Source organism: Vulpes vulpes, chromosome 8 (genome assembly GCF_048418805.1).
Source record: "Vulpes vulpes isolate BD-2025 chromosome 8, VulVul3, whole genome shotgun sequence".
NCBI lineage: Eukaryota > Metazoa > Chordata > Mammalia > Carnivora > Canidae > Vulpes > Vulpes vulpes.
In genome coordinates this window covers 24891175-24912955 of record NC_132787.1, presented here as the reverse complement: position 1 = coordinate 24912955, position 21781 = coordinate 24891175, and the positions used below count along the sequence as shown (strand labels likewise).

Genomic DNA, 21781 nt, shown 5'->3' with positions numbered 1-21781 from the left:
TGAATGGATGAATGGATAATAGCAATAATATCCTTGAAGATAACACTGAGCAGCCGAATCACTGGGCACTACCTACTTACAAACTTCTTTTGAAATAAACAATAAATGACTTCATGCTTTAAGTCAGTCTTATTTGGATTCTCTGTTCTTTGAAGCCAAAAGCACTTTAATATACTATTTTAAGAAAATGGAAATGGGTAGAAGAAAGTTAATGATTTGCTTAGAGGCAAATCCTATTTTAGTAACACGCCGAGGACCCAGGTCTAATCCCAGTCTAGTTCTAAAACTAGACGGGGCATCAGGTTCCTTGCCTCAAAGTTTCCTGGTTTAACCCTTACAGAAATTTAATATTTGCATTTCACTACCTTTATGACTGCCTGTTTCCTCAATGAGGGAGTAGAACTGATAATGCAAAAGATGCACATTCAGGGAGACTGAGCAGAGAATTGGGAAATGGAGAGTTCACCCAAGAAGGCAGTTCTCGAATTGAGAGGACATCGGTGTCACTTGGAAGGCTGGTCAAGCACAGGTATCTGAGTCCCATTGCCAGATGATCTAATTCTGGGCTGGGGACAGGAGTTTGCATGTCTTTTAAGTTTGTGGCCAATGCTGCTGGTGGTGGCCTATGGAAATACTCTGTGAAAACCACTGACTTAGGCTGGACCTTTGTAGTTTAAAATACCTGCTCTTGAAAAAGTTCCTTACAGTAATTAACAGTTGCACAGATCAGTGGTAGCCGAGAGATGACAGCAAAAATAAGGCTTGCCCAAGTGCCTTAGATTTTTGTCAATGTCTTTATTTGCCATTTGAATAAAAAAAATTTCTGTTTCTGTAATAGCTTTACTTCAGAGAACATTGGGGCTTTCACTTTCTTGCTTCTCTCTTCTCTAGATTCCTTTAGCAGAAAGGATGAGAACAGACACACACACACATACAAGCACACGCATGAACATATACATGCACGCACACATGCACACACAGGCTGGCCGCAGCCCTGGGGTGGTGGCTCAGGGAGGCAGTTTGCAGAAGAAAAATTGGTTCCACCAACCAATGCTAAAACAAGACTGCTTATTGCCATTAAGCCAGATCTTGTTAGCACCCTCACCCTGTTCTCCTATTCTGTCACCAAAACAAGGTAATGTTACTGCCCCTTCACCTTTCCCTTCACCTCAAGGCAGCCTTTTGTGACTATTGAATATGGCTTCATCAGCAAGAAAGGGTGGTCAAGGGGACACACTGCCAACATATAGTTCTGTGATTTATCCTTAGACTATATCCTCACTTTGCTAAGGATGCTCTTCCCTCACCATCTGATTTTTAAGTTAGGCATAATCATTTTGAGGTAATGCAAGAAATGCAAAGAAATCTTTCTGCCATGCTTTGAGAACTTGAGAGCGCAGGCTTGGTTCATTTCACAAGAATTGGTACCTAAAGCTCTTGGGACTTGGGCAGACTTGGGGAGGTTTGTTTTTTTTAGGGGGATATTTCATTGCTAACAGATCCTTCGCAACTAAGGAGATCACTTCAACCCTTAGAAAATGATGAAAATATCCAAAAGCCACTGCAGTAGCACAAGTACGCATGCATAAACAACACCAAATATTTCAAGCTATTTTTTACTCCCATAAGTCTAGAATTCATGTGCATAGTGCATGATGTATACTGTTTTTTGCTTGTATATATATTACTTTCTATGTATCAGGCAATATAATGGGTTGTTTTATACACACCATTCTATTTAAATCTGACATGTGGTACATGCTAATAAGCACAATTATTAACCTGTTCTAAAGGCTAGTATTTAGTTAGAGGAAGGCTGAATATTTCCTCAGATTCTTTTGAAATGTATTAGGACAATCATAATGACATCATCTTATTTAGCTTAATCTAAAAATCACAGGATCATTGCTGGGCACAGAGCACAATTATGCTTCTCCTCTATTGTATGTCTATACAATAAACTGTACCTCTTTTAAGAACCAGGCAGTTAAAGATCCAAATATTAGCATATCGTTGGCTTCTCGGTCATGATAAGGGATGCCGACACTGCATGCTTCCCAGAGGTCACCCTTCCACCTGTCCAGGTTCCAAGCCGAATAGCCTATGTCAAATAGCACCACGTAAGGACTCCCTTCTATCAGCCATCTTCCAAAGTGCACCTGCCATATTAAAGAACATACAGCTTTGCAGTTATACCAGGGAGAAAAAGGTATTTGTGCTTAGAGTAGATAAACTTTATTCAGAACTCAACAGCAGACAGTGCAAACTATACAGGGAACTGTAGTGGTAACACAAAGCATCTGATATTTGAGCCTGAAGATAGAACGGGCTTGCATCCATTCATCTAAACTTCCAAATTCTTATCTTTCATTAAATTTGGTCATTTTAAAGATGAAGTATCTAGATCTCTGTAATCTCTGCCCTTCTCTTTCTCCTGTGACCTTGAGCTCATGGTTTTAAGATTTAATATCATGGTCTATGTTTTTATGATAGAGTACTAAAGTGAACTACTATGTATCTTCAACTTGCAGTTGGATATAATGTCTACAATGTTACTTATTTTACTTTATACTAGAAAAATCTGCTAGAAATATCTGTTTCTATAATATTCCATGCTAGAAAAATCTGTTTCTGTAAACAAACGTAAATGATTCTCTCATTCCTCCTACAAAAAAAAAAAAAAAAAAATGACATAAAGTGTTTCCCAACATGGTTGCTGCCAGGTGTCCTAACTAAATATATTGCCCAAGATAACTGTATCTCTTTAATCTAGCAGCTCAAAGTCTAATCCTGTTTTATTTTCAAATTGAATTTTTATTCCTATTTTATCTTGTGCAAGTTTTTTTTAATTTTTTTTTATTTATTTATGATAGTCACACACAGAGAGAGAGGCAGAGACACAGGTAGAGGGAGAAGCAGGCTCCATGCACTGGGAGCCCGACGTGGGATTCGATCCCGGGTCTCCAGGATCGCGCCCTGGGCCAAAGGCAGGCGCCAAACCACTGCGCCACCCAGGGATCCCTCTTGTGCAAGTTTTAATGTATTGGCTATTTCACTTTTTTTCTAATCGTAATTATATAATCACTTGTATATGTAAGTTTTAACTTTCTTTTTGGCCTCTATTTTTTCTGAATGAGTAATTTACTCATTCTTTTGTCTTAACTTGTATTCTATGTTTATTCTCCTATTACATGGTATGCATCTCCATAAATCACTTCAAACCCTTGGAAGCTGGCAAAAGCTAAGAGCCCTTCATTGGGTATCCAGGCCTCTTTAGTAAACTGGACGTGTCCACATTGCTTAGTCATTGACCCTGTGACTTCTGAATCCGGGGAGCTTACAAGCCCATTTGATCGAGTCCCACGTCCAGCTCCCTGCGTGGAGCCTGCTTCTCTCTCTGCCTGTGTCTCTGCCTCTGTGTGTGTGTGTGTGTGTGTCTCTCATGAATGAATAAATAAAATCTTTAAAAAAAAGTTTTAGAATCTTGAGACTTGTCACACCATCATGACTTTCATCTCCCTCTTCTTTCATGAGAGCTTCAAATGTAAGCCCCTTCCAAAGACTCATTCTTTCATCCTGATAGTACAACATGCATCCCTCTCTTACTTTTCTATGTTCTCTACACTACACTCACTATAATTTATTCTCCTGGTGTTCTCTGGGACCTCAAGTTCCCTTTATTTAAATCTTCTGCATCTTAAACTTTGCATATACCATCTTAAACTTTGCATATTTGTAGATCCTGCTACTCATATAGACATCTCAATGAAGGCTCCTTATTTTTTCACCCCCAGAAACTATATTCCTGGGATGAGTATGAAGGAAGTTTGGATCTTTTAAAATCACACTGAAACTTATTTGTGTATAAAGACATTTTTGGAACTTGGTAGTATATTTGGATACTACCTTTCCTTATTCTACTAATCATCTGGCTACCTTTCCACCTTTTTTGGGACAACTTCAGAATCCAGGTTTTTATCCCACACACTTATGTCATAGTTTTCTGACTTTATTGACTTCAAAAAACTTCATGCCCATGACATTCCAGCTACCCATGTTCATGGCTGCATTGTTATCCTTGTCAAAACCAAACTCTTCCTCCCCTGAAATATTCAATCTTAGAATTCTATTCCTTATGAAGAGAAATCTCACAGAGGAAGACATGGACATGGCCAACATGCACATGAGAAAATGCTCTGCATCACTGGCCATCAGGGAAATACAAATCAAAACCACAATGAGATACCACCTCACACCAGTGAGAATGGGGAAAATTAACAAGGCAGGAAACAACAAATGTTGGAGAGGATGCGGAGAAAAGGGAACCCTCTTACACTGTTGGTGGGAATGTGAACTGGTGCAGCCACTCTGGAAAACTGTGTGGAGGTTCCTCAAAGAGTTAAAAATAGACCTGCCCTACGACCCAGCAATTGCACTGTTGGGGATTTACCCCAAAGATTCAGATGCAATGAAACGTCGGGACACCTGCACCCCGATGTTTCTATCAGCAATGGCCACAATAGCCAAACTGTGGAAGGAGCCTCGGTGTCCATCGAAAGATGAATGGATAAAGAAGATGTGGTTTATGTATACAATGGAATATTCCTCAGCCATTAGAAACGACAAATACCCACCATTTGCTTCAACGTGGATGGAACTGGAGGGTATTATGCTGAGTGAAATAAGTCAATCGGAGAAGGACAAGCAGTGTATGTTCTCATTCATTTGGGGAATATAAATAATAGTGAAAGGGAATATAAAGGAAGGGAAAAGAAATGTTGGGAAATATCAGGAAGGGAGACAGACCATAAAGACTCCTAACTCTGGGAAACGAACTAGGGGTGGTGGAAGGGGAGGAGGGCGGGTGTTGGAGGGGAATGGGTGACGGGCACTGAGGTGGACACTTGACGGGATGAGCACTGGGTGTTTTTCTGTATGTTGGTAAATTGAACACCAATAAAAATTAATTAAAAAAAAATTCTATTCCTTGATCACAACGTCAATACCCCACTTCTCTTACTCTGTTTCCCCAAGGGTATATACTATTTCCTTTTTCTCTTCAAGATCTCCAGTTCCTATCTCTTCATTTTTCCCTACATCATCTCCTCCTTTCTGGGTCTGCTTCCTTTCCTATCCATTTCAGACACACTGTCCATCAATTCAATCATTAATTCAGTCAATCACATAGTCACCTCCAGGACTGATGCCACCTAGCCCTGTTTTCTGTTTGAGTGACAGGAGGAAGAAAAATCCTCTCAGTAGTGCTTTAGATTGTGTTCCTTCTCCACTTCTCAATGATCTTTCTCTCTTTGTCCATTTCTTTTGAACTTTTGACTTCTTCCTATCTGCTGGGTATTTCCTTTTGGCATCTAAATGCGATCAGATCTCACATTTAATGAAACACTAATTCTCAAAACAATATCACTCCCAAACTGCTTAATTATCCTTTTTCTTCATAGAAAAATATCATTGCCACAACTTCTATATCTTTTTCCTAATTGTTCACTCATTCCTAAACCTACTGCAATCTGACTTAACCCTCTTCTCCCTAGAGGCTGTATTTAGCAAGATTGCCATGAATAACCTGAATATTGCTAAACTCAATTGGCTTTAGTTAAATCCTTCATTGACTTAATTCCTCCTTTATACTTGAAACTATCTCTTCCCTTGTTTTGACCTATAACTATTGTGATGGCAACAGATTACCACAGACCTAGTGGTTTAAAACAACACAGATTTATGATCTTTCACGTTTGGGAGTCAATAATCTGAATGGGTCTTTTGGGTTAAAATCAACATACTGGCAGAGTCACAGTCCCTCTGTAGTCCTTTGGGGAATCTGTTTCTGGCCTTTTCCAGCTTCTAAAGATTACCTGCATTCCTTGGTTTGTGGCCTCTTCCTCCACCTTCAAAGCTCATCAGGCCAACTTCTGCTTCCATTGGCACATCTTCTTTTTGATTCTAACTCACCTGCCTCTCTTTTATAAAGACCCCTGTGATTACACTGGGCCCACCTAGATAATCCAGAATAATCTCTCCACCATGTGATTCAAATCTACAAAATCTTTTTGTTATATAAGGTAACATATGCACAGGTTCTGAGGATTAGGACTTGCCCATTCTTGATTCTGCATGACTATGTTTCTACTTTCGCAACCTCTGAGTTTTTTATTTTAATGTAGATGTTCTAACATGTTGACATTCCTGAAGGTTTGGCTCAATACATTTGCTCTTAATCAATAAACTTCCACTGAATGCTGTTATCAATACCCATAATGTCAACTAAAATTTAAAGACAAATGACTTTCCCCAAAACATTTCTATCCTCTACCTTCTGCTGAACTCCAAACCTGTTATCCTATTAGACATTTCTTGATGGTTTTCACAAGGTGCCTCAAGTCTACAAACAAGTTCATTACCTTTCTCACAAACCTGCTCCTTTTCCCTAGGTAGATAAATAATCTTCCATTGTGAGTTCATGTAAATGGTGCTCTATTCTTCCGTAACAGTGTCCTAGGTCTTGCTGAGTGAAGTGTCAATCAGTAGCCCTTACCTGGCAGCCATGTTTATTCATTGTGTCCACTGCTCTTCTAACAGCATCATTTATAGGTTCACACTGTTCCACCTGAGTCTTCATATTATGCTCAAAATATGGGCCAATCAGAAAATAATTGTCTCCCCATTCATCTGCTGTGGTTTTGGCCTTTGTCTGAATCACAGTATAGATGCCACCAACTGTTAAAAAGAAAAGGTTCCATTTATCATTCAGGTTAGTATTTCATTTTAAGTGATGAGGCATGGAAATTCGTTCTCATTTTTAAGTTAGCATTTAGGATTTATCAAGCACAAGGGTTTATTTAACTTTATAAAATAAATCTTTTTAAAGATTTTATTTATTTTTTCATCGGAGACATACAGAGAGAGGCAGAGACATAGGCAGAGGGAGAAGCAGGCTCCCTGTGGGGACCCTGATGTGGGACTCAATCCCACGACCCCAGGATCATGACCTGAGCCAAAGGCAGATACTTAACTGACTAAGCCACCCAGGCACTCCTCTAAAAGAAGCTTTTTAAAGGACACACAATAGTAACTATTTGGTTTAATTCATGCATATTTTAAAGCCTTTTCTGGGTGCATATCATAGAGCAGCAGGTTGACAGCAGCCGAGAAATACAAATATTTCAAGGCAATCTGACAAGATGACTGTAGTAAAGCAGAACTTGGCCTGAAGGTCTATCTACACTGAAGTGTCAAAGTTGCCTCCAAAAGCCATTGTCAAGACACACACTCAGCAACTGTAGTCACCTTTTACTCCTTCTCCTACACTGCTCCAAGAGGGGGTTGGGGTATGTTCAAGTAACAGCCACTGTTGAAATTATGAATAAGTCTTTCAAGCTAAAGAGCCACTTACCTTGGAAGATACCCAACAAGGTACCTTTTGACAAGAGAAAAGAGGTGATAGCATTTAATAGGGGAATACTTGGCCCAACCCTCATGTCAAGCCCAGTGACTCACATACAAATTTTCATGTGGTCTTTCATTTTTCCCCCTCTGGCATTGCTCCCATGACTTTTGAAACACAGAGCTAGGGGCGCCTGGGTGGCTCAGTCAGTTAGATGTCTCCCTTTGGCTTGGAATGTGATCCCTGAGTCCTGGGATCGAGCCCCATGTTGGGCTCCCTGCTCAATGGGGAGCCTTCATCTCCTTCTCCCTCTGCTGCTCCCTCTGCTTGTGCTTGCTCTCTCTCTCTCTGTAAAATAAATAAATAAATTCTTAAAAAAAATAAAATACTGAGCCAAAAAATACGTATACTCTAGAAAAACATGGATACTCTGGATTCAGCATGTCTACATCTAGAAAATCATTCAGGGAAATAAGAATGCCAAAAGATATGTGTATTAGGATATTTATGGAAGCATTTTCATACTGAAAAATTTGGAACAACTTAAATTGAACTAGTTAACTCAATCTGTCTAAGGCTCCATTAGCTCATCTGTTCAGCGGAAATAAAATATTACTTAGTTTAGGGGCAAAAGGCAGGTTGTAGCAGCAGTATCACAGACTAGGGCTCATTGAAAAGGTGGTATTTGAGTAAGTATTTAAAAGGGTGAATAAATGAGGCAAGCAGCTATCATGGGGAAGAACTTTTTAGGCAAAGAGTAGAGTTAGAGCCACGATCCTAAGTTGAAAGCATAGCATGCAAGTGGAGAGTAATAGGCATTTAAAAGGAAAGGTTTGAGAGGCCACAGCTAGGCAGGAGGACCAAGGAGAAGAAGACTTCAGTGAACTTAGGGAGGATATCTTGTGCTGGCTCTAAGCAACCATCTTGTGTGAGAATATGAAAATGGTCTGAATCAATTTCTTGAGCAATTCTCAGTTCATGGGCAATAGGTGAGAAAACAACTCAAGAAATGCTGTGTGAAATTCTAGAGCCAAACAGATCCTGGCACCAATCTTTAATTCCGTTTCCTAGAGTGATTTTATTACTTGTGTATTTAAAAAAAAAAAAAAAAGAAAGGTTCCCCTTTTTACTATGAGTTTTCATAAGTTATTTCAATTCATCAGGATATACATAGCAATTGCATCTCTTACATTGTTTCAGTAATTTAGGCTTTAAATAGTCATACCAATAATCACAATCTATGGCCAAAAGCTAGAATTTGCCATCTGCAATTTTTTTGTTAAGCCCAAACCACTCAAAATATACTTTGTGATAAATTGCTACTTAAGAGATAAGCCACAAAATGCAAATGTTGGCACTATTATATAAGTAACAAGATTCATTAATTCATAAAATGGTAGAGCTAATATAACTCACAACGTGTAATTATTACATGCAAACAATTTTAACGTGAGCCTACATAAACTTACTGTCTTTAAGAACTTCATGTCTAAGAAAAGACTTTGTGATTATGGAAAATTTAAAGAAACTTAAAACTATCACTTGAACAAAGAACGATAAGAACATTCAATCACAACTCAGATGGCAGGTGATGAGAGTAGCATGGGACATGTGAAGATGATTTGTAAACCCTGCAAGCAGAGGCTTCTAGACTAGACCAGGACAAACGTGACTCACTTACGCAATCAATAATGAATCTGAGGCTACTTAAATTGATGCCAGCATCAAGTATGCCTAAATATTTCTCCAAATTCCAGAAAATTTTATGAACCGTCAAAACCATTTGTTGAGGAAAACAAATTTAGAGAAATAATTTGCAAGAACAATCAAAAGATTTTCCTTTAAAGTATATGAGTCACATCTTGGCAACATATTTAAACATATATAAGCTTTATTCGTACTTACTATCCATGCAAAGGCAAAATTTTCAAATAATTTCTTCTGTAGACTTATTTCCTTCACCTTTATCTTATCAGGGGGTTATGTTACCAGATTCTGATGGCACATATTTATATTGCCTGATTCACATTTCTATTCTTAAAACTCTTTTATTTGCAACTATGTATCTTGCCCAGAGATCTTAGGACATCCTTGTTTGTTAAACTATGTGTTTCAAATTCAAATACACTTGAGTAAATGCAAACACATTTTTATTTGCTGAAGGACAAAAAGGAGAAGAGAAATTTTTTACTCAAAAAAAAAAAAAAGAATGATTAGATGTGGAAATTGAAATGCAAAGTTAAACACTGTTGGTTAATTTGCTTCTTCTTTTTCCCATTTGAGGCCTTCAAACTTGATAGAGATAGTCCCCAGCTAGCCTTAGAGTGTTCATAAATACTATGGATACATTCTTTCAGTCTATCAGGAATAAAAACATAAAATTTTTAAAAAGATTCAGTCCTACATTGGTTGAGGCCTAATGGTAAATGAATCATTTCCCCCTAGACTCCGTGTACAGACTTTTTGGGAGGAGATCATCTTACCACTATTTCATATGCAAGCTCCATTTTACGTTCTTTCTGTCCTCCCCATATTTGTATGCCAACTACTTGCCCTCAGCGTTTAACTTTGTCTGGATACCAAACTTACCCCAATCTCCTCTCCTGGCATGCTAATGATAGGTAAAGTGGCATAGAAATAGGGTCATTCCTATTTTCAAATTTGGAGTATAAGCCAGAGGTTCCCCAACACATATTTTTTAATGAATTATTGTTTTACCAGTGTAGGTCATTGAATTTGGACTTGCCCTTCACTTTCAAACATGTACTTTGTATCTTATTGATCTATATTTTCCTGCAACAGCATGGGAGCTATCTTTAGTGTGAGGGCAAAGTATCAGGCCTTTCATAAGAAAGAAAAGATGAGGTCCCATGGCATATGCCATGGAGATAGCAAAAACCCCAAGTTTTCATCTAGAAACACTGCTGATATTGCTAAAATTAGGATTCCAAAGCAATATGGAAAGTGGATACCAGCTAAAATAAGGCTATACACACACACACATACACACATATATACATATATACTCGTGCACACACATACATATATTATAATACATATAATATATTGTGTATTATTCTAAATATATATTATGTATAGCAAGGATATACAGTTGACCCTTGAACAATGTGGTGGTTAGGGGTGCCAACACCGCATGCAGTCCAAAATCCACATACAAGTTTTGAATCCCCAAAAACTTCACTTCTAATAGCCTACTATTGACCCGAAACCTTACTGATAACAGAAACAACACATATTTGTATGCTATATGTATTTTATACTGTATTCTTACAATAAAATAAGCTAGGAAAAGAAAATGTTATTTAAGAAATCATGAAGCAGAGAAAATGCATTTACAGTACTGTATTTATTGAAAAAATCTGCATATAAGTGGACCCATTCATTTCATAATGGAGTTGTTCAAGGGTTGACTATATTTTATATATAAACTGGGATATTTATCACTATTTTTTAAATGCTTAAAAGTTGCAGAATTGGGAAGTTATATGACTTCAGTGTACAGAGCTACTAATCTGGCCCTCTTGTCTCAAGGTGACAGAACAGCAGAACAGTGGCAGTCATTTTACCGTTAGACATCATTCTCTGAGGTAGCAAACCTGATAGGAAAGAGTAAATGTTACTACTGGCAACAATGGTCAACAAATGTTTATGTGTCTAGAGCTTTGCTGGGTCTGTGATTCAAAATGAAGCATCTGCAGTCTTGGGCAGTGGGAGATGACATACTTAAAGCAAAACTATAGATACCTCCTACCCTGATTATACCACAGTGGTAACTCTAGATGTTTTAGACAGGAGGGGCTTAGACATGGTAATTTGGATGAAAAAGAAGTGAGGAGACTAGTGCTCATCTTGAAGATATGTGTGTACCAAGCATGGGTTTTGCATAGATTATGTTTCATGTGGTGAAGCTTGGGATGCCACTGACATGGCCACCACATATTCATGCCAGGCAAAGGAAACTTGACCCCTACTTACTGTAACCCCGATCCATATCTTTCCCCCCTCCTGGCTTTTGCATTTAAAAACATAAGGATGGAATTGCTCAAAGTGAAAGGCAGTAGGAAAATGAATGATACAACTTCTTCATTTGATGAATGAATTTTATGAAGAAATAATCATAAGCTAACACCTACAAGGCATTTACTAAGTGTGGGGCACTGTTCTAAGAGATTTGCAGTTGACATTTCTTTTAGTTTTCACAACCCCATTATAGGTAGGTGCTATTATTATCTTCATTTTTAAATAGAGAAACTGAGGCACATAGAGGCTGTGAGACCCATCCAACATCATACAGGTAATGATGGAGTTGGGATTCCAAACCCCAAAGTCTGACCCCAGAGTCCACAGGCTGTAGACAGCAAGACTGCAAGTAACTATCTGGAGTAAAGTATTAATAGATTTTTAAGAGTGGTAGGTGGGAGGGTCAGAGGGAGAAAATGAGTGGTATCGCGGAAAGATAAATATCTTTAGGTCTTGGGGAAGGTGGAATCCTTTCTATTCTGCCCTAGAGAAAAGCCATTTAAAAAACAGTACTTAGTGGAAATAGCTTTTTTATTTTGGCACTTGCATTTCTGGTTAACAAAAAGGAACCCAGGGTTTGGGGAACTGGAGAGCAGTGGTTCTCACATCAGTCACTGAGGCTTTTGGAAATCTGATGAAAGCATTCAGTCCTCTTCTCCAAAGGAGGACATACACACACCACTTTCAGATATAATTTTAAAAGTTTACAAACTCTTTGAAGCCCACTTGTATCAAGGTCCAACCTTCAGAACTCCCGCCTCAGAATAGCAGACTCACAGTTATAATCAGTTTCTATCATACCATCTTGATTGTAGTTTTCTGAGTTTTTCCATATGCCTTTCATACCATGTGACCCAGAGCTATGGCATCCGTTTTGAGAAGGAAGAAAATAGAAGTATTATATGCATTATATTACATGTTGGCCTAGGGCTAAAATGAATTGTGTTTAGTAATTTTTTTTCTTTTCTTTTTTTTTTTTTTAGAGAGAGAGAGTGTGTGAGTGCATGGGGGTGGGAGGAGAGAGGCAGAGGGAGAGAAAGAATCCCAGGCAGATTCCATACCACACCCAGCACTCAGCTTCACACAGGGCTTGATCCCAGGAGCCTGAGATCATGAACTAAGCTGAAACCCAGAGTTGGTCACTTAACCGACTGAACCACCCAGGCACCCCTATTTTTAGTAAAATTTTAAAAAGAAGCATTCATTTAGTGACTATACTTCAGAATTATTCACATGTATTAAATTAGTAATCATTAATTGTGACAATATTCACTAAAGTCTTTTTAATCTCAGATATCCTTAATATAATACAAATATTGTGTAGTCTACCATGATTTGGGCAGGTCAGAGAAAATAAACCTTTTTATTTCTAACATTTGGGCAAAACTCTCCATCCTAGATCATGCCACAGTCTCTAACTTGTCTGCTACTTTCCCGCATCCTCTCACCCAACTAGTAACAGTGCTTTTTCAAAAACACACCCGAGTTAGCACTTCGCACTATTTAGAAATTCAACGGATTCCTATAATTAATCATAAATTTCACAAACTCCCCCCTGCTGGTCCCTCCCATCTGCTCTCACCCTCCACTCCTTTCCCTCTCTCAGCTTCCCTCAGATCTTTAAACAGAGTACACTTTCTCACCTCTGCATCTTGGCACATCCCGCTCCTTCACAAAGAACACTGAACCGTCTTTATCCTTCTTCCATTGTCCTTATCGAGTGGCTATTTATTCTCCACATGTCAGTTCGACTGTCTCTTCCTTACAGAAGTTTCATCTCCTAACCTCAAGTTAGGTAGATACCTCCATTCCCTGCCCCCAGTGTATAGTCTTGGAGCATCTTGTTCTTTCATTCTTACTGTAATCACATTTGACTCTAATTGCATGTTCAGTCTCTACCTGCAAGTTTGTAGATTCTGGAAGACTGGGGATCAGTTCTGCATTGTTAAGCTCTATCTCCTTCATTTTCCAGTGCCTGACATCTAATAAATCAACACTTGATGAATATTTATTGAATAATAAATGAAGAGCAATAATAAATGTTTAAATGAATAAAAGCAATAGATGTCAAGGGTAATATGAACAAGTGGAAAGTGTTATTTGAAGTCTGAGAATGAATATCCAATAATTTAACTGTGACTCTCTCGTTTGTTATATTTTACACATATCCATTGTTCATTGGCAAGATTATGGCAGAAAGGGATTTTTTTTCTGTAAGAATCTTTTGTTTTTTGGATCTGAATAGAGTTCATTGCTTGCTATGAAACATCATAAGAGAGCTGGATCATGTTACATTAGTTTCATTCAAGAAGAAACTTGATATTCAGATGATTTAAATATTTTTTTCGAAGTCTTAGAAATTTATGGCCTTTGATTGCAAGTCCTATGTTCTTTCATCTATAGGACATTTCCTTAGGCAATAATTTTAATTTTTAATTTTTGTGTGGTAGTAAAAAAGAGAAGTGAGTTTGAAGAAGACCTAAATGCTAGTTCCAGCCCTGACATTTGCTTGATCATCTAAGCCTGAGGCATCCATTTCATCTTTGAAATAGAGGAGTTGGATTCTAAGATGCCGCATATCACTGCCATGAACTGCGGGGAGATAAAAGTAATGTTTTTAAAAACTGTATTTATAGTGTCAATGTATTGTCAGGGATGAACACAATAGTTGTCCTTTTATATAAAAATTTCTAAACTATCAGACTGTAATAAACATCAGCATAAAGATATGCTGGAGATGATGTCAATTGGATAAATCACATCGTGGTTCTCTTCTCCATAAAACAATTTCCTTTCCCTTGTATGGGAAAAGCAAGAAAATTGGTTCAAAGGCATGTAGGGCTGAAAACAAAATGTATTTGTTCTTCATTCCAAAGAAAAAAAAATCCATGGAGCATTTTCTGCCCACCAGTCACCATTCTGGGCCCTGAGATCAGCCTGCGCGTCGCCAGGATATAAGCTCCATGGAATAACAGTGTTTGCCAGGGTGTTCCTAGCACTGGGAGACAATGCTCCATTAATGTTTGCTAGATGGAGAGAAAAGGAGGAGAGAAGGAAGGAGAAGGGACTCTGTTCAGGTACTGGAACTCACTCAGGGGCTCTGGTCTAAAAATCCACTCCCCCCCACCGTTTTTTCCGCCAATAAGCTATATCCTTGAGTTCCTGCCTGCTCTGTAGAAAAAAACCTTCATTTCAAGTTGTATACTGGGATTTATGTATAATAGAGATGACTCCATTCCCAGGAACTTTGGGCATTTTAAACACCAGGTGACTAGGAAAAGAACATTAGAAACAGCTCTTCACAAAACACTTCTCTGTAATAAGGTTTCTATTCTCTTTGCTTCCACACTACAGAGAAGAAACCTGCTTTGTTCTCTCACATTCATTCCTGCATTTCTACCCAAGCAGGATTGATTTTTTTTATTCTGATTGTATGATATTATTAATTTTATTAAAAATTTGCTGCATTTTATGAACTTTGAATACTTAGCATAAGGTGAAAATCAGAATTGGTGCCAAATAGAATTCCTCTAAGTTTGAAATTCTCTCATTCTTCTTAATAGGAGCCCTGTGTAATGCTTTCTGAGCAGCTAGTAGGTTAGAACTTTAATTCCAAGCTGGTCATGAATTATTGGCAACATTATTAATAAGTATTTTGTATCATCTTTAATGGTGCATGGCATTAAGGTTTGTAAAGAGTCCCAATCGCATGTGGTTCTCCCTAAACTAAAGTACTTGGTTATGCCTTTTTGTTGATAGAAAGCATAAAAGCAAAAGAGTAATAGTAGCCTTTCATTTCTGTTTGGCCATAATATGCATTTCAAATTTTAGTTTAAATGCACATTCCCTGACAACGACTAATATTTTCAACGTTTTCTCCCTTCGATACACAGCCTCATCTAAGTTCTCGGTGGCCTGTTGGAATAGACAAGGTTAAATGTAACCTCAACTTACATCCAGTTTGAATACTTTCCTCACTCACCACCAATTCATTCTCACTAGAGTCACCTGTGAAATCCTAATACATTCTTCAGCAATCTGGCAAATAGCCACCTTCCAGGGTAGTACAAACCTTTGTTGGTTACTTCCCAAGCGACTTCAAAAAGCAGTAAATCCTCCACAGGAAGCTCTTCAACTTCCCACTGAGGCAGCCCACTCAGGGATGTCACAGATAGAGATCGGCCTCGGAGCATTCTTTTTCCAGTTCTCTGAAACTTTTTTGAATCCTTTTTTCAACAAATTGTGATCCCAGGAGCGGTGTGCCAACAGCCGCACGGGTTCAGGGTGGAAGATTTCAGGCTTGGGGAACTTCTCACAGGTATAAACCAGTCAAATGAAATCTCATGTGCTTCCCAGAGAACTCTCAGGTTAAGGAGGAATTTTCAGCTCTTGTTTCTGAGCAGGTCCAGTGAGGACAGTATCTCCAATCAGTATTGACCTGAGCAACTCTATCACATGTATAATCCTCAGGTTTGGGGCTTAGCAAGCACTCCTTCAGAAGGTGGAATCCTCATAGGCTGAGCATGACACAAATCCAGACCTTTAGCCCTTGTCCTTTTGACCAAACTCCTAGACTCATACAGTCATCAATGCTTATTTCGTCACTTCTAAAGTGATCCAAGATTTGCAAATTCCCCTTATTAAGTTTATAGACCACTTTGGATTACATGTAGAATTCACTGAGACTGTTTTTAGTGCCTTAAATCCCTTTAAATTTCCTAAATATGCTTTTGATTCCTATTTCTAGAGCATTAAATTATTATAGTCTATGCTTATCATCTAAATTTGATGTTAGGCAGAGATCTTGGTTCCTCTCGTCTTAATTACTCTTATTAAAAAGTATGAAAAAAGTATAAACCCCAGTGTGTCTTTGGGTATAACATACAAAGTATATAATTTTGACCAACCGATGGAAATTAAAAAGTAAAATACTGTTTTCAAAAGTTTAATCGGATCGCCTGATGATTTTTTCACTCATTCCCACTCTCATTACTCTGACTTTTTGAAATTCCTGGTCTTCAATTCTCATTTGGGGTTTTCGCTTCCAGTAAGCATTGTCAACAACATAGCATCTCCTAACGACCCTTCAAAAATAGACTTATGTAATTCTTTTGATCCTATAATTCCTAACATGAGATTGCCCTTTACCAATTCTTTTCAATGGTGAATACAATTTTCAAAATTGTTCCTTGAGTCAGGAGGGGTGAAATAAATGGAACTAAATTAAGTATGTCCATGGTATAGATCTTCATCTATCCATGTTATGTGAGTGAATCCTCTTCTTTCGTGTGTGTGTCTGTAAGTTTGAGAGAGACAGAGACAGAAAGAGAAGGAGAAAGAGAGAAAGGCAGTAATTTATGCAATAAGATTTAGAGACTAAAAAAAAAAAAAAAAGATTTGGAGAGTAATCAGAAAAAGTTCTCTGCTTTCCATATTCCCGAATATTCTCCTCTAAGCTTTGTATTAAAAACACAAACTGATAAATTGGGAGTTGAAAGTCAGATTGAGTTCCTCCAAGATGGGAGAAGGACTCTCAAAAATTCTAATCCCTAATTTCACACTCACACTAACATTTTATCATTCAATGAAAACTAAGTGAGAGGGCAATTGGGGAAAAATGAAGACTTGTATTTGGTTTCCTTGGTAAGTATTCCAGCAGAGGTCACTAGATACATTTAGAAAATCACACATCTGCTTTGACAGTGTATAATCTTGTAAGTCTTTAGGATATTGAAGGCTTGATTAGCCTGCACCTACATATCCAAAAGAGTCAGTTAATGTATTTATAGAACACCTACTATGTGCTGCTATTCTAGAAAGTGAAGGTATTTTAATAAACAGTAAACAAGTCCTTGCCTTCATGTGAACAGGTAGACAAAAGAGTTACCTATCTCTCTGGAAAGAGTTAGTCACCCTGAGAAGTTCAATCACATTTTGTGATGTTTTTGTCAATGTTCACCTGTCCTTAGTTTTCCTACTAAATTTTCAATAAAATCAATATGACCATTTTTTAAAAAAATCAGTTAAAAAATTAGAATCTGGAGCAAAAGTGTGTAAAGATGACAGCAAACACTGCCAAAAGTGAAAGCCAAATGCTGTATGTTTACCAGAAGGTTGTTAGAGAGATAGCATATTGAAATAGTTAAAAATAAGGGCTTTGGAGATGGGCTTATCTCAGTGAGAATTGGACTATTTACTAGCCTGTAATGTAGGGGTGATAATATTTACCTCATGAGGATGTTGTGAGGGTTAGAGAAGAGAATGTATGCATGTCCCTCCTCGAGTGTCTTCCAAATCCTGCTTCTCAGAATCCAGAGATTGCAATGTAGATATATGAATTTGATTATTGGCAGCCCAGCTCAAGCTGCTAATCTGCCTCCTGCCCTGGTCTCAATTCAGAAGACCATTAGCTGGCTGTCGCTAAATTCCCTTTTCTCCCAGCTCTACTTAGATGCAGGGATACTTGTGTGGAGGTTAGAAATACCAAGTAGAGGCTTGCTTTTCTGATATTCTCCACCACATTCAAGATTGCCAAATATTTTTACACGGTGATTTTATACCAAACGGAGGTATATATACTATGCAGAAGCTTATCAAACATATATATATGTGTGTAAATACCAAATACGACAAGGATAACAAGTCAAATAATGTGTGTGATGGTGTTAAACTGTTTTCCTTCCTAAATGGTGTCATGGAAATGGTTGGTTTAGTAATATTCACTTGTTTTTTTTTTAACATAATGGAAAGAAACTCTACTGGTGGTATGGCCATTGCACTAAATCAGTTTTCTGTTGGATATAACACCTGTTGGTAATTACTCTGTTTACCTTCCATGTCATGGCTCAGTGTTGTTAGGTAAACCTTCCCAATCTTGCTGGAACCAGCAGTACGTGAGACCTCAAATAATTCTTTTACCATCAATGCTCATCAGATGTCTCCTTGAGATGATGTATTTTTTTTAATTTAGCTCTTTCTATCAACCTCATAAATCTCCACTTTTGTGTGTAGAAGGCGTAAAAGCTTGTTCTCATTAAATACAAATGAGATATTGATATCTGGATATGATGGTGTCAGAACAAAAGGAAAAGTCATGATAGTCCTAGACATTACCTAGCCTTATTATAAACACAATTCTGAGGTAAAAGATTGTAAAATTTAATATTAGATTATATTCACATTTAAAGTTTTTTAAAAATCGTATCTTTCACGATACCAATTTAGGGTTATTTCTCAAGTGCTACATTTGGAAGAGAAGTAATTGGCAATTACATTTGCTCTTTGACTAGACAACAAGTTGTTCTTATAACACTGAAATGGTTCCCAATGAATACTGTGGAGTCACTTTCCTGATAAGTGGTTATACAATCTTTTAGTGTTAAAGTAGGTTGGAAGATTGAGAAGAGGGGAGAGGTATAGAGGGGGTATTAAAAAAAAGGCCAAAAGATTTTTTTCTAAGCCCATGCACTAGCCTACATACGGTAAATATGTTCTATTCTTTGTTTTGAGAGGCCTTCCTAACATAGTACAATGAAGATAAGCATGTGTGGAAGTCCATGCTTCATCATATTGATAACTTAGTGATTAAGAACATGAGTTTGATTTTTGGGGTGTGTGTGTGTGTCTGTGTGTGATCCCAGGTTATTACTTTAAATTAATTCAATGTTTCACCAAACATGTATAACTACTTAGTTAAATCCACAAATGAATGAATAAATCAATTAAGAATAAATGAATGATTGGTTAAAGGTAGTGTTGTTCTACTATCTACAGGGCATGTTAACATTATTATGGGGGAAAAAAAGTTTTTCCTTCATATTTTTTTAGAGATGTTACTTAGAAACATTAGCTTTTCTTGCAGAACCAAAAGTTTATTTCATGAATAAAAGCAAACTTTAAGAATGCTTCCTCTTTAGAAGATGTACTAACTTGGTTTTCCCACTCCTGCTGGGAAGATGGCCACCTGGCTGAGAACACATTTCTCAGCTTTCTGGAGACCAGCTGTAGATATGCAACTGATTTTTCATCAAAGGAATGTGAACAGAATTGATTTGTGCCCCTGACTTCAGATTTCCCCCAAATGCCTTCATTCTTGAAAAAAAAAGTTTTCTCTCTGAAAATACATCATATAATATTATAATTAGATAAACAGTAATTCTAATATAAGGGGCAACATATTCCTGAGGGTGAACCAATCAAGAAAGATAAAGTAACTGCAGTATGAGCAGATATCTCTCAGGTAAGTTCAGGAAATGAATGATCAGAATACAAATTCTAAAGGAGGAGTTAAATTACAGGCAATCAATTATCTCATTGGCAAATAGCCTAGCAGTTCTTACCTTCAGGGGAGAGATGGGCAAATAGAAACAAGTTAAATTATGCAATCAAAAAGTGATGTTGAGGGGTGCCTGGCTGGCTCAGTCAGTAGAGCATGCAATGTATGATCCTGAGGTCATGAGTTTGAGCCCCACGTTGGGCACAGAGACTACTAAAAAATAAATAAACTTAAAAAAAACTGATGTTGAGTCTTTAAATCCTAGATCAAATTCATGTCTAGTTTGAAATTCAAAGATGCTGTTTTTTTTTCTGAAAGCATTAGAAACTCAACTTTGCAATTGGTTAAAATCAGGTCTTGATTCGGGAATAGAACATACAGCTTTCATAAGAATACTTGTGGAAGGGCTCCTGGGTGGCTCAGTCAGTTGTGTCAGACTCCTGGTTGCCATTCAGGTCATGATCTCATCAATCTGGGGATCAAGTTACCCTCACCGCCCCCCCTCCCCCCTCCCCCACCAGTTGAGCTGTGCTCTCAGCATGAAGTCTGCTTGGAAGATTCTATCCCTCTGTCCCTCCCCTCAGTCATGCTCACTCTCTCTGTCTCTCAAAGGACAAACATTATATGGTCTCATTCATTTGGGGAATATAAAAAATAAATAAATCTTAAAAAAAAAGAATACTTGTGGAAAAATAGAAAAAGATCTTGAAAATTGTTTTTAAAGTGTATTTTGTCTCACACTAGTTAAATCTCAATGAGGAATTTTAAAAATACCTAAATAGCTTTATAAGACAAAAAGTCTACATGTTTGAAACTAAGTGAATTCTACAAGTGAGAAAAAAATTTGTTTAGGTTTTTGCTCACTATTGGTTCAATATCTAGCACAGTTCATCACCACAGGAACTCTGGGGACATACTGAGATATATGTATCAATCTGTGAAATAAAATTAAGAAATTTATCTTAATTGTGTAGAATATTAGAAACTCACTTCTACCAAAATCCATCATTTAAACTTTTAAAATGCTGCTTCTCACATGAGAAAATGCTCCGCATCACTTGCCATCAGGGAAATACAAATCAAAACCACAATGAGATACCACCTCACACCAGTGAGAATGAGGAAAATTAACAAGGCAGGAAACCACAAATGTTGGAGAGGATGTGGAAAAGGGGAACCCTCCTGCACTGTTGGTGGGAATGTGAACTGGTGCAGCCACTCTGGAAAACTGTGTGGAGGTTCCTCAAAGAGCTAAAAATAGACCTGCCCTATGACCCAGCAATTGCACTGTTGGGGATTTACCCCAAAGATGCAAATGCAATGAAATGCCGGGACACCTGCACCCCGATGTTTCTAGCAGCAATGTCCACAATAGCCAAACTGTGGAAGGAGCCTCGGTGTCCATCAAAAGATGAATGGATAAAGAAGATGTGGTCTATGTATACAGTGAATATTACTCAGCCATTAGAAAAGACAAATACCCACCATTTGCTTCAACGTGGATGGAACTGGAGGGTATTATGCTGAGTGAAGTAAGTCAATCGGAGGATAAACAGTGTATGTTCTCATTCATTTGGGGAATATAAATAATAGTGAAAGGGAATATAAGGGAAGGGAGAAGAAATGTGTGGGAAATATCAGAAAGGGAGACAGAACATGAGAGACTCCTAACTCTGGAAAACGAACTAGGGGTGGTGGAAGGGGAGGTGGGCGGGAGGTGGGGGTGACTGGGTGGCGGGCACTGAGGTGGGCACTTGACCGATGAGCACTGGGTGTTATTCTATATGTTGGCAAATTGAACACCAATAAAAAATAAATTTATAAAAAAATAAAATAAAATAAAATAAAATAAAATTAAATTAAATTAAATTAAATTAAATTAAATTTTAAAAAAATTCTGCTTCATCAGGAAGGAACAGGAAAGTCTGTAGAAGAACAGGAAGAGAAAGTTATTATTTGTCTTAAACACCTGTTTCTTTCCCTTTTGACTTTTTTGAGGATTTCAAAAGATTATAATAGCTAGATTTTTACTCTTGTTAGTGATGGTAACTATTTACTAGAAT

At 37.7% G+C, this 21781-nt stretch overlaps 1 protein-coding gene across 3 annotated transcripts in view; it reads right to left on the bottom strand.

Annotated features, from left to right (window-relative positions):
- GYS2 (glycogen synthase 2) overlaps window positions 1-15985 on the bottom strand; it is a 54170-nt gene extending 38185 nt beyond the window's left edge. For all 3 annotated transcript variants that reach the window (XR_012002929.1, XR_012002930.1, XM_025995578.2), the window contains exons 1-3: window positions 15516-15985; window positions 6554-6735; window positions 1968-2159 (exon numbers count right to left, since the gene is read on the bottom strand). Coding sequence is in view for 1 of the 3 variants with exons in the window: in XM_025995578.2 (XP_025851363.1) it covers window positions 1968-2159; window positions 6554-6735; window positions 15516-15636 (495 nt within the window). In the remaining 2 variants the exon portion in view is untranslated. The remainder of the gene's footprint in view (window positions 1-1967; window positions 2160-6553; window positions 6736-15515) is intronic.
- Between the last annotated feature and the right edge of the window lie 5796 nt (window positions 15986-21781).